At 45.5% G+C, this 12854-nt stretch overlaps 1 protein-coding gene across 8 annotated transcripts in view; it reads left to right on the forward strand.

The window, feature by feature from the left end:
- Positions 1–12854, forward strand: part of LOC121534111 (disks large homolog 1) — a 253752-nt gene that overhangs the window by 27430 nt on the left and 213468 nt on the right. The window contains exon 1 of one of the 8 annotated variants that reach the window (XM_041840579.2): positions 537–728. The exons of the other annotated variants lie outside the window; for them this stretch is intronic. Within the exon in view, the coding sequence (XP_041696513.2) occupies positions 696–728 (33 nt within the window). The 5' untranslated portion in view covers positions 537–695. Of the gene's footprint in view, positions 1–536; positions 729–12854 lie in introns of those variants that run through there. 8 annotated transcript variants of the gene reach the window in all.

Genomic DNA, 12854 nt, shown 5'->3' on the forward strand with positions numbered 1-12854 from the left:
TTGGGTTATCAGAATAGGGTAGCGACTGAATAGGTTATCCCTGGCTTAGTCTGGGGAATCGTGTTAGTTAATGCCTAGGCCCCAGGCTTTAGCTCAGCGGGTTGGAAGGGTCTAGAATTTCAGTCACACAGAAGACCCAGGTCTGAAAACCAGTCAGTTACATGAGAACACTGACAGATGGGGAAGAGAGAGAGCTAGCTTTGAATGAAACTCACACATTGTTTAAGCCAACTGGTATCTGCAGTTTTCTGTATCATAGTCCATGTTAAATAATGCAACAGAAGTGCCCTGCGTCCTCTCTAGTCCTTTTTTTTTTATTACTTTGGTATTCCTGTGCTCCAAGAGAGCAAAAGTTTAATCCCTAAGCTTAGTAACCCCTTAAGCTCGAAGAAGTAAGAAGCTTACCTTTATCCTGTAATTGTCTTTGGAAAGACCTATTTTAGAGAGGCAGAGAATTGGAAAGCTTGGTAGCGTGGCTTTTTTTGACAGGTGCCCGTGGTTACGGTAGAATGCATTGCAGCAGCCAGCCGTCCATCCAGCCAGAGATATAATCCAGGGGAGTTTTCATGATTGAATATATGAATTTGAGCCTGGGAGAGAGGGGAGGGGTGGAGTAGGGTCAGCAGTGCACCGTGGGGAGAGTTACTGTGTGTGGTCTAAGGGAATAATCAACAACACACCTCTATTACTACACCATGGAGGACCGTAGGAGAGACAGAGGACGCAATGTAAAGTATACCTTCTGTTTGACGCTGGTGCGTTGTTGAGTTATGGAGATTGAGGAGCTCTTTAGGGGATGTGGGCTGTCACTCTTAAACCCGGGGCTGTGACTGTAATTGGATAACCGCGTAACTGACGGTTATGGATGAAGACCGTCATGAAAATATAATAACCATCAAAACCGTTTAAAATAGGCCTACATTCATTTAAGGATTTTTATTAACTTTATTTTCATGTAGATAAACCTTACCTAATAGCGGGAGTGTGATTATAAACAATTGATTGGCTAACTTAGTCTGTCTATTAAACTTTCTACATCTCCTCTTTCCAACTGTCCTCTGATGCTGGAGCAGCTAATCCGCTCGATGCGCGGGGGTGTAGAAGCTCTAGCCTATAGGCTATGGGTGTAGAGGATCTAGCCTATAGGCTATGGGTGTAGAGCGCTATAGGCTATGGGTGTAGAGCGCTATAGGCTATGGGCTATAGGCTATGGGTGTAGAGCGCTATAGGCTATGGGCTATAGGCTATGGGTGTAGAGCGCTGTAGGCTATGGAGGCGCTATAGGCTATGGGTGTAGAGGATCTAGCCTATAGGCTATGGGTGTAGAGCGCTATAGGCTATGGGTGTAGAGCGCTATAGGCTACGGGCTATAGGCTATGGGTGTAGAGCGCTATCGGCTACGGGGGTGTAGAGCGCTATAGGCTACGGCACTTCAGTAAACAAATGGTTTGATGTGTGGACTTTCTTTTATACAATGAACATTTTCATTGCTTCCTAGTAAATAAATAAAATCGGTCTTCTTTTAAAAAAAAAAAGGTTGGATCTGTCTGACTCTTAATTAATTATTGAACAGTTGACAAGGTTGTTCTGGCTCTGAGGCCTGTAGCCTGATGCGCTAATGTTGTGTCAAATGGACAATGCACCAACCCTCTCCAACCCGGCATGGTATAATTTGATTTATAAACTGGGTGGTTCGAGCCCCTGAATGCTGATTGGCTGACAGCTGTGGTACATCAGACCGTGTACCACGGGTATGACAACTACATTTATTTTGACTGCTCTAATTACGTTGGTAACCAGTTTATAATAGCAATAAGGCACCTCTGGGGTTTGTGGTACATGGCCAATATACCATGGCTAAGGGCTGTATCCAGGCACTCCGCTCTGCGTCGTGCTTAAGAACAGCCCTTAGCCGTGGTATATTGGCCATATACCACACCCCCTTATTGCTTAAACAGAATATTTTCTAAATTTATAGACTAATCAACGCTGACCAGGCCCGGTCCTGACCAATATGCCGGCCTAGGCGAGACAAAAAAAATATGCCGGCCTCCTATCCCTGCAAAGTAGAATAGTAGCCTAGGCTATACAGTGTCGGCCCACAATGCACTTTTATGAATGCGGTAGCCTACTGTTAGTAAAAACAGGCAATTTACCTTAATCCCTGTCATTTGGTTACATTAATTTCTATTAATGCATGTATTAATTACAGTAATTTACCGTTATCATTCTCGGAGTGGAAACGTTGTTTGCAGAGTTCATAACCTGCTACACTTGTTAGAAACAAGTTTTTATTTATTTCATACCGTCATTCACGCCACGTGATCAATGAGCATGTGTCTGGTTTCGCTGTCCTGTTAATGTTGACGGAGCACGCGCGCCTGAGCATGCATAGAAGTTACTAGCCTGCTTCTCGCCAATGTCAAATGTAGGAAAGTGGCCAGCTGGGCTTCTAAGTCATTTCTTTCTTCACCTCACACAGTAAATCAATGAAGACTGTTTTTTCTTTATACATACCGTTCAAATTATAATTAGAAAAATCTTCCCCTTCGATAATCAGCGTCGCTGATCAATAGGCTATGGACATGTTGCTATGGACATGTTGCTATGGACATGTTGCGTGTGTTTGTTTCTATTTTAATGATTGTCAATTTCATCTTCATACTATAGCTCAGCTCTGTCCCTTTATATTTTCATTGTCAATTCATTAGCTTCTTTCAGAAAGCCTAAGGAAAGCCTACGGAAAGCCTAAGGAAAGCCTAAGGAAAGCCTAGGTTTTTTAATGCATTTTAAGGAAAGGAGAAATATTTGCATTTGTGCCTGACATACGCTGGTGGCTTTGATTGACGGGTGCTGTTACGGGGGGGGTGTGTGAGTTCGGTGATTCTCTCTATAGGCCTATATGGCCATTCAGAAAGTTTCCTAAAGTATCCTGTCTGGACTCCAGAAGTATATCCATGTTAACAAGTGTACAAACATAATTGTGACCTTCCCTTTTTTAAACAAGGAAGCTCCTCAACTAAACTGTCTCTTCGACTATTTGAATGGTTTTGAACCCAGTCTTCCTTTTAATACAGACCCATCGTCCCTTCTGATCCAGACAAATGTTGATAAGCTTTCCACCCTTCATTAGCTGTATGAAGCCCTGTCCTGACAAGGCTGGTGGAAACTCATAGTGATATATCACAATGTCAGGGGATACCTAACGTGCAGTGTGTGGCACGCGTCATGTGATGTGAGCAAGGTTTCCCCCTTCATCACACGCGTGTGGCAGGGTTGAGCAGGGTTCTCTGTAAAGCACAGGCAGAGATTTGCGTGATACTGACACAATGATGATGATGATGATGTCTGTCAAATCAAATCAAATCAAATTTTATTGGCCACATGCGCCGAATACAACAGGTGCAGACATTACAGTGAAATGCTAACGTACAGCCCTTAACCAACAGTGCATTTATTTTTAATGAAAAAGTAGAATAAAACAACAAAAAAGTGTTGAGAAAAAAAGAGCAGAAGTAAAATAAAATAACAGTAGGGAGGCTATATATACAGGGGGGTACCGGTGCAGAGTCAATGTGCGGGGGCACCGGCTAGTTGAGGTAGTTGAAGTAATATGTACATGTGGGTAGAGTTAAAGTGACTATGCATAAATAATTAACAGAGTAGCAGCAGCCTAAAAAGATGGGGTGGGGGGGCAGTGCAAATAGTCAGGGTAGCCATGATTAGCTATTCAGGAGTCTTATGGCTTGTCTTTTGGACCTAGACTTGGCACTCCGGTACCGCTTGCCGTGCGGTAGCAGAGAGAACAGTCTATGACTAGGGTGGCTGGAGTCTTTGACAATTTTGAGGGCCTTCCTCTGACACCGCCTGGTATAGAGGTCCTGGATGGCAGGAAGCTTGGCCCCAGTGATGTACTGGGCCGTACGCACTACCCTCTGTAGTGCCTTGCGGTCGGAGGCCAAGCAGTTGCCATACCAGGTGGTGATGCAACCAGTCAGGATGCTCTCGATGGTGCAGCTATAGAATTTTTTGAGGATCTGAGGACCCATGCCAAATCTTTTCAGTCTCCTGAGGGGGAATAGGCTTTGTCGTGCCCTCTTCATGACTGTCTTGGTGTGTTTGGACCATGATAGTTCGTTGGTGATGTGGACACCAAGGAACTTGAAGCTCTCAACCTGTTCCACTACAGCCCCGTCGATGAGAATGGGGGCGTGCTCAGTCCTCTTTTTTTTTCCTGTAGTCCACAATCATCTCCTTTGTCTTGGTCACATTGAGGGAGAGGTTGTTATCCTGGCACCACATGGCCAGGTCTCTGACCTCCTCCCTATAGGCTGTCTCATCGTTGTCGGTGATCAGGCCTACCACTGTTGTGTCGTCGGCACACTTAATGATGGTGTTGGAGTCGTTCCTGGCCATGCAGTCATGAGTGAACAGGGAGTACAGGAGGGGACTGAGCACACACCCCTGAGGGGCCCCCGTGTTGAGGATCAGTGTGACAGATGTGTTGTTACCTACCCTTACCACCTGGGGGCGGCCCGTCAGGAAGTCCAGGATCCAGATGCAGAGGGAGGTGTTTAGTCCCAGGATCCTTAGCTTAGTGATGAGCTTTGAGGCCACTATGGTGTTGAATGCTGAGCTGTAGTCAATGAATAGCATTCTCACGTAGGTGTTCCTCTTGTGCAGGTGGGAAAGGGCAGTGTAGAGTGCAATAGAGATTGCATCATCTGTGGATCTGTTGGGGCAGTATGCAAATTGGAGTGGGTCTAGGGTTTCTGGGATAATGGTGTTGATGTGAGCCATGACCAGCCTTTCAAAGCACTTCATGGCTACAGACGTCAGTGCTACGGGTCGGTAGTCATTTAGGCAGGTTATCGTAGAGTCCTTGGGCACGGGGACTATGGTGGTCTGCTTGAAACATGTTGGTATTACAGACTCCGTCAGGGACATGTTGAAAATGTCAGTGAAGACACTTGCTAGTTGGTCAGCACATGCTCGGAGTACACGTCCTGGTAATCCGTCTGGCCCTGCGGCCTTGTGAATGTTGACCTGCTTAAAAGTCTTACTCACATCGACTACGGAGAGCGTGATCACATAGTCATCCGGAACAGCTGGTGCTCTCATGCATGCTTCAGTGTTGCTTGCCTCGAAGCGAGCATAGAAGTGGTTTAGCTCGTCTGGAAGTCTTGTGTCACTGGGTAGCTCGCGGCTGTGCTTCCCTTTGTAGTCTGTAATAGTTTTCAAGCCCTGCCACATCCGACGAGCGTTTGAGCCGGTGTAGTACGATTCAATCTTAGTCCTGTATTGACTCTTTGCCTGTTTGATGGTTCGTCGGAGGGCATAGCGGGATTTCTTATAAGCGTCCGGGTTAGAGTCCCTCTCCTTGAAAGTGGCAGCTCTACCCTTTAGCTCAGTGCGGATGTTTCCTGTAATCCATGGCTTCTGGTTGGGGTATGTACGTACGGTCACTGTGGGGACGACATCATCGATGCACTTATTGATGAAGCCAGTGACTGATGTGGTGTACTCCTCAATGCTATCTGAAGAATCCCGGAACATGTTCCAGTCTGTGCTAGCAAAACAGTCCTGTAGCTTAGCATCTGCGTCATCTGACCACTTTTTTATTGACTGAGTCACTGGTGCTTCCTGCTTTAGTTTTTGCTTATAAGCAGGAATCAGGAGGATAGAGTTATGGTCAGATTTGCCAAATGGAGGGCGAGGGAGAGCTTTGTATGCGTCTCTGTGTGTGGAGTAAAGGTGGTCTAGAGTTTTTTTTCCTCTGGTTGCACATTTAACATGCTGGTAGAAATTAGGTAGAACGGATTTAAGTTTTCCCTGCATTAAAGTCCCCGGCCACTAGGAGCGCTGCCTCTGGATGAGTGTTTTCCTGTTGACTTATGGCCTTATACAGCTCATTCAGTGCAATCTTAATGCCAGCATTGGTTTGTGGTGGTAAATAGACAGCTATGAAAAATATAGATGAAAACTCTCTTGGTAAATAGTGTGGTCTACAGCTTATCATAAGATACTCTACCTCAGGCGAGCGAAACCTCGAGACTTCCTTAGTATTTGATTTTGTGCACCAGCAGTTGTTTACAAATATACACAGACCGCCACCCCTTGTCTTACCGGAGAGACTGTGTGTTTGTGACGGTGTGTCTTCCCCAGTGTTGGGGAATGTTACTTTTAAAAGTAACTCGTTAGGTTACAACATTACTGCCATTTAAAAGTATATTGTTACATTACGCCATTACTTACTGTGGAAAGTACAGTGGGGAAAAACAGTATTTAGTCAGCCACCAATTGTGCAAGTTCTCCCACTTAAAAAGATGAGAGAGGCCTGTAATTTTCATCATAGGTACACGTCAACTATGACAGACAAAATGAAAAAATAAAATCCAAAAAATCACATTGTAGGATTTTTTATGAATTTATTTGCAAATTATGGTGGAAAATAAGTATTTGGTCAATAACAAAAGTTTCTCAATACTTTGTTATATACCCTTTGTTGGCAATGACACAGGTCAAACGTTTTTGCAGATCTCCTCTAGAGCAGTGATGTTTTGGGGCTGTCGCTGGGCAACACAGACTTTCAACTCCCTCCAAAGATTTTCTATGGGGTTGAGATCTGGAGAATGGCTAGGCCACTCCAGGACCTTGAAATGCTTCTTACGAAGCCACTCCATTGCCCGGACGGTGTGTTTGGGATCATTGTCATGCTGAAAGACCCAGCCACGTTTCATCTTCAATGCCCTTGCTGATGGAAGGAGGTTTTCACTCAAAGATCTCACGATACATGGCCCCATTCATTCTTTCCTTTACACGGATCAGTCGTCCTGGTCCCTTTGCAGAAAAACAGCCCCAAAGCATGATGTTTCCACCCCCATGCTTCACAGTAGGTATGGTGTTCTTTGGATGCAACTCAGCATTCTTTGTCCTCCAAACACGACGAGTTGAGTTTTTACCAAAAAGTTATATTTTGGTTTCATCTGACCATATGACATTCTCCCAATCCTCTTCTGGATCATCCAAATGCACTCTAGCAAACTTCAGACGGGCCTGGACATGTACTGGCTTAAGCAGGGGGACACGTCTGGCACTGCAGGATTTGAGTCCCTGGCGGCGTAGTGTGTTACTGATGGTAGGCTTTGTTACTTTGGTCCCAGCTCTCATTCACTAGGTCCCCCCGTGTGGTTCTGGGATTTTTGCTCACCGTTCTTGTGATCATTTTGACCCCACGGGGTGAGATCTTGCGTGGAGCCCCAGATCGAGGGAGATTATCAGTGGTCTTGTATGTCTTCCATTTCCAAATAATTGCTCCCACAGTTGATTTCTTCAAACCAAGCTGCTTACCTATTGCAGATTCAGTCTTCCCAGCCTGGTACAGGTCTACAATTTTGTTTCTGGTGTCCTTTGACAGCTCTTTGGTCTTGGCCATAGTGGAGTTTGGAGTGTGACTGTTTGAGGTTGTGGACAGGTGTCTTTTATACTGATAACAAGTTCAAACAGGTGCCATTAATACAGGTAACGAGTGGAGGACAGAGGAGCCTCTTAAAGAAGAAGTTACAGGTCTGTGAGAGCCAGAAATCTTGCTTGTTTTATAGGTGACCAAATACTTATTTTCCACCATAATTTGCAAATAAATTCATTAAAAATCCTACAATGTGATTTCCTAGTAGTTGTTTTAGTAAATTGAACGGTGTATTTCGCAAAATAAACAATGTTTTTTAATTTTTTTATCGCGTTATTATTTGGCCTTTGTAGTTCAGCAGCCTATATTGAAATGTCTGAAGGGGAAATGTTATGACACATTATGACAATAAAGACAGATGTATAAATTAAAGTATATATCCAGGTGAAATAACGAAATTCCACATTAAACTATCGAAATGTCTGATGAATGCAAAGAAAAGTGTTGCATCACCACGAAATTCTATCTTGATAAACCCAACGCATCAAAGCAACATTGTCCATAAATCAAAACCAACATTTAGGCAGCTTTATGAAACGAGATATACATATTAAAGCCACTAAATACAGGCTATTAAGTCACAACAAGCCCGACTTGAAGTATTTATATGAAAATTGAAATAAACGGCGAATTAAACAACTGACCACATGCAAACTCTCAGATAAATCCTAAACATAATGCATTGACATAAATGGCATGCAATCAAAGGAATTAGTTACAATCATCAAAGACTCATACATGTTAATTTAGTTCTCTCGGGGTGACAGGTTTAGCCAAACAGAAATCTAGCTTTTGCTGTTTTGGAACAGAAGCACCATCATCCTGAGCATCAACGGCAATCGGCTGTCTTCATCCACCGGTCTTGTGGAGCTGTGCTTGGCCTGAAGGTGCTTCTTGATATTTGAAGTTGAGTTCTTCGCAGTTGACAGGCGTTTATCCCCGAGGCTCAGTGGTTAGAGGGGATAGTGGTTAGAGGGGATAGTGGTTAGAGGGGATAGTGGTTAGAGGGGATAGTGGTTAGAGGGGATAGTGGTTAGAGGGGATAGTGGTTAGAGGGGGTAGTGGTTAGACGGGATAGGGGTTAGACGGGATAGGTTAGAGGATAGGGGTTAGAGGGGATAGTGGTTAGAGGGGGTAGTGGTTAGAGGGGATAGTGGTTAGAGGGGGTAGTGGTTAGAGGGGATAGTGGTTAGAGGGGATAGTGGTTAGAGGGGGTAGTGGTTAGAGGGGGTAGTGGTTAGAGGGGGTAGTGGTTAGAGGGGGTAGTGGTTAGAGGGGATAGTGGTTAGACGGGATAGTGGTTAGAGGGATAGTGGTTAGAGGGGGTAGTGGTTAGAGGGGGTAGTGGTTAGAGGGGGTAGTGGTTAGAGGGGGATAGTGGTTAGAGGGGGTAGTGGTTAGAGGGGGTAGTGGTTAGAGGGGGTAGTGGTTAGAGGGGATAGTGGTTAGAGGGGGTAGTGGTTAGAGGGGATAGTGGTTAGAGGGATAGTGGTTAGAGGGGGTAGTGGTTAGAGGGGATAGTGGTTAGAGGGGATAGTGGTTAGAGGGGATAGTGGTTAGAGGGGATAGTGGTTAGAGGGGATAGTGGTTAGAGGGGATAGTGGTTAGAGGGGATAGTGGTTAGAGGGGATAGTGGTTAGAGGGGGTAGTGGTTAGAGGGGGTAGTGGTTAGAGGGGATAGTGGTTAGAGGGGATAGTGGTTAGAGGGGATAGTGGTTAGAGGGGATAGCGGTTAGAGGGGATAGCGGTTAGAGGGGATAGCGGTTAGAGGGGATAGCGGTTAGAGGGGATAGCGGTTAGAGGGGATAGCGGTTAGAGGGGATAGTGGCTGACATGTTTTATTATGATGTTTCTCTCCTTTTCTTCTACCAATTCTAATTCATGTGAAAACTTCCACCATGTAAAGGCTGTTGTCTCTGCCATCTTGCTAGCTAGCTAGCTTCCCGCCACAACCTTCTTGAAGAAACAAGAAGAGCATAACTTCGGGGGAAAAGGGTTTTCATTTTTTATTTGGCAAAAGAAACTATGAAAAAAATGGGGAAAAAATAATATTTAAAAGTAACAATTTGCTTATTTGAAAAAGTAACTAAGTAACTGATTATTTAAATTGAAAAAAACGAATGCGTTAAGTTACTAATTTCTGCAAAAAAAGTAATTTGAGTACTCTAACGCTGGTCTTCCCCCATCGTTTGTGATGCCATCCCTTGTTCCACCAGAAGAATTACAACTAATTCTATATATACTCTATGGTTCCACCTTGTGTGTCGTTTTTAGAGATAGAAATACCAGAATAAGGTGTGTCTTAATGCTGCACTACAGTACAATGAAAGATGACATCTATTAAAAGCATAGCCAACTTTAAAGATATTATCCGGTACTTTTGTATACTTTTTTAGCCAGTAGTTCTGAAAGTAGCACCCACGAGTCAAAACTGGTCCCCGAAAATTGCGTACTACGTCACTGTATGTGCAGATCCTGTATGTGCACCACGTCATTGGTGTCTCTCTCGCCAAACTGTGTGTGTGCGCGCGTCTTGCTAGCTGTCACTCAAATGGCGAGGGGCTGAAGCTCATTGGCTGAAAATCGAATCGCTAGGGGGCTGGCCCACGCTGGGGTAAATTTAGGGAAAATGGCGCTTCACAGCTTCCAGAAAACAGTTGCTTTCAAACTAGGGATTTGGTGGCTAATTGAGGTAAGACAGTAATTCTGCTCATAGATGATGCATGTTTGGAACTACACATTGACACATCCAGCCCAAAGCAGGAGATTAAAAATATACTAGCATGTCTTTAAAATTGTCTAAAGTGAAAGACATTTGATTCTCCTATATGTTATAGTGGGATTATTGATTTAATATACAATATGAGGAAATCCAAAGAACAAACTGTCTAGATCAAAATAAATATATGAAAAATGTCATTACATTTTCAGCCAGTCAGTATTTGCCATGGTCCATGTTGTAGGATAATTATATTTTCTACTATTGTTTTCTATGGTACTTGCTACGCACGCTATTGTGTTGTCAGCCACTAGTCCTTTCTCATTAAATATGATAAGTCCTATTGAAACAGGGAGGGAGCTTATCTTTTCTCTGTAGCCTGTGTCCCGACTCAGTTTAATATATACAGTTTAACTGGGACAACTGGACTGGAGGGGTATCACTATCCCCGCTCACACACACACACACACACACACACACACACACACACACACACACACCACACACTCCACTCACTCACTCACTCACTCTCTCTCTCTCTCTCTCTCTCTCTCTCTCTCTCTCTCTCTCTCTCTCTCTCTCTCTCTCTCTCTCTCTCTCTCTCTCTCTCTCTCTCTCTCTCTCTCTCTCTCTCTCTCTCTCTCTCTCTCTCTCTCTCTCTCTCTCTCTCTCTCTCTCTCTCTCTCTCTCTCTCTCTCTCTCTCTCTCTCTCTCTCTCTCTCTCTCTCTCTCTCTCTCTCTCTCTCTCTCTCTCTGTTCAATGAGTCATTGGCCTCCCAGTCTCCTCCACCTCTCTACCTACAGACAGACTCTCACAGTGGGTTGACAGTACAGTACTAGAGTACAACGTCACTGTCACCTCACTGTGAGGAGTATTAGTCACTCTCAGTCTCATTGACAGAGGACATACTGTGTGTGCTGGGTAACAGTAGGGCCCATGCAGGCCGAGAGTGAGAGGTGGGCTGAGCTGCAGGCTGGTTTAATGAGCTCTCCTGTTGCGACACCGTGCCCGGTCTGTCTGTCTGTCTGTCTGTCTGTGGAGGAGTAGCCCAGACAGGGATAGAGCACCCCACCAGCCTAACCCAGCCCAGGCTAAAATCAGCCCTGGCTGGCCTGCCTTAGCCCGCCTCTCCACTGCTCTCAACCTCCACTGGCATCTTGGCACCTTGCTACGCCATGGCTCCCTGATAGGCCATGGGTCCTGGCTCCCTGCTAGGCCATGGGTCGTGGCTCCCTGCTAGGCCATGGGTCGTGGCTCCCTGCTAGGCCATGGGTCGTGGCTCCCTGCTAGGCCATGGGTCGTGGCTCCCTGCTAGGCCATGGGTCGTGGCCCCCTGCTAGGCCATGGGTCGTGGCTCCCTGATAGGCCATGGGTCCTGGCTCCCTGCTAGGCCATGGGTCCTGGCTCCCTGCTAGGCCATGGGTCCTGGCTCCCTGCTAGGCCATGGGTCCTGGCTCCCTGCTAGGCCATGGGTCGTGGCTCCCTGCAAGGCCACGGGTCGTGACTCCCCCCGTCTCTCTTCTCCTCCCCCCACCGTTCTGTCTCTCTGCACTTTGTCTGTTGCTGTTGCTTTCAGATTGTTTGTGTGTGTGTAGGGTCTGCCTGGGAGTTATACAGGGCTATATTTGCTCCCTGGTGGCATTTGGTGGCTGCAGGCTGCCTGTCAGCAACTCTGCCAGACACACATACCCAAAACATCCCCTACATAGGTTACATAACACACACACACACAGTGTCGAAAGCCCAATATAACACAACCACACACACTCAGGAAAGTAAAGAAGACACATTCAGGGTAACTTGGCAAAGCACAGCACACAGCACACAGCACAGCCGCACTCCTCTTATCAATCAGAGCTTCTGTCAGCAGTGAGATATACAGCAGCTCTAGTCTCTTGCCTCCCACCTAACAGAAGATCTGTCTGTCTGTCTGTCTGTCTGTCTGTCTGTCTGTCTGCCTCTCTGTCTCGCTGTCTGTCTGTCTGTCTGTCTGTCTGTCTGTCTCGCTGTCTGTCTGTCTGTCTGTCTGCCTGTCTGCCTATCTCTGTCTCGCTGTCTGTCTGTCTGTCTGTCTGTCTGTCTCTCTGTCTGTCTGTCTGTCTGTTTGTTTGTCTGTCTGCCTCTCTGTCTCGCTGTCTCGCTGTCTGTCTCTCTGTCTCTCTCTCTGTCTGTCTCGCTGTCTGTCTGTTTGTCTGTCTGTCTGTCTGTCTGTCTGTCTGTCTGTCTCTGTCTCCAAAGAGAGACATATTGGATAGACCGCGTGGGCACTTTTGCCCCAGCAGGTCTCAATGAGGAATTTTCCTTTTCTTGTTTTTGTAGAAGGTATAAATATGTAGGCCGAAAATACCCTCCTAACATTTAGGCCATGACATCATAATGGATCTTTATTGTGTGTTTGTAATATATAAAAACATTTATATATTATTTTCATGTTTCCCCCACAGCTCCCTCTGCTGGGATCTCTTGATTGGGCCAATACTGACTTTGAGAATCTATAATTATGCCCACATGTGTGTGGCTTGTATTGTCGTCGTGACATTGATTCTCATTGCCTCCTATACACACTGAAGAAGGGCTCATACCCGAAACGTTTGTGTGGCAATAGAAATATGCAATATGTAACTTTTTGGGCGACGTAACCAAATTCACATAGAAGTGTGTGTTAT

The sequence above is a fragment of the Coregonus clupeaformis genome, chromosome 20 (genome assembly GCF_020615455.1).
Source record: "Coregonus clupeaformis isolate EN_2021a chromosome 20, ASM2061545v1, whole genome shotgun sequence".
NCBI lineage: Eukaryota > Metazoa > Chordata > Actinopteri > Salmoniformes > Salmonidae > Coregonus > Coregonus clupeaformis.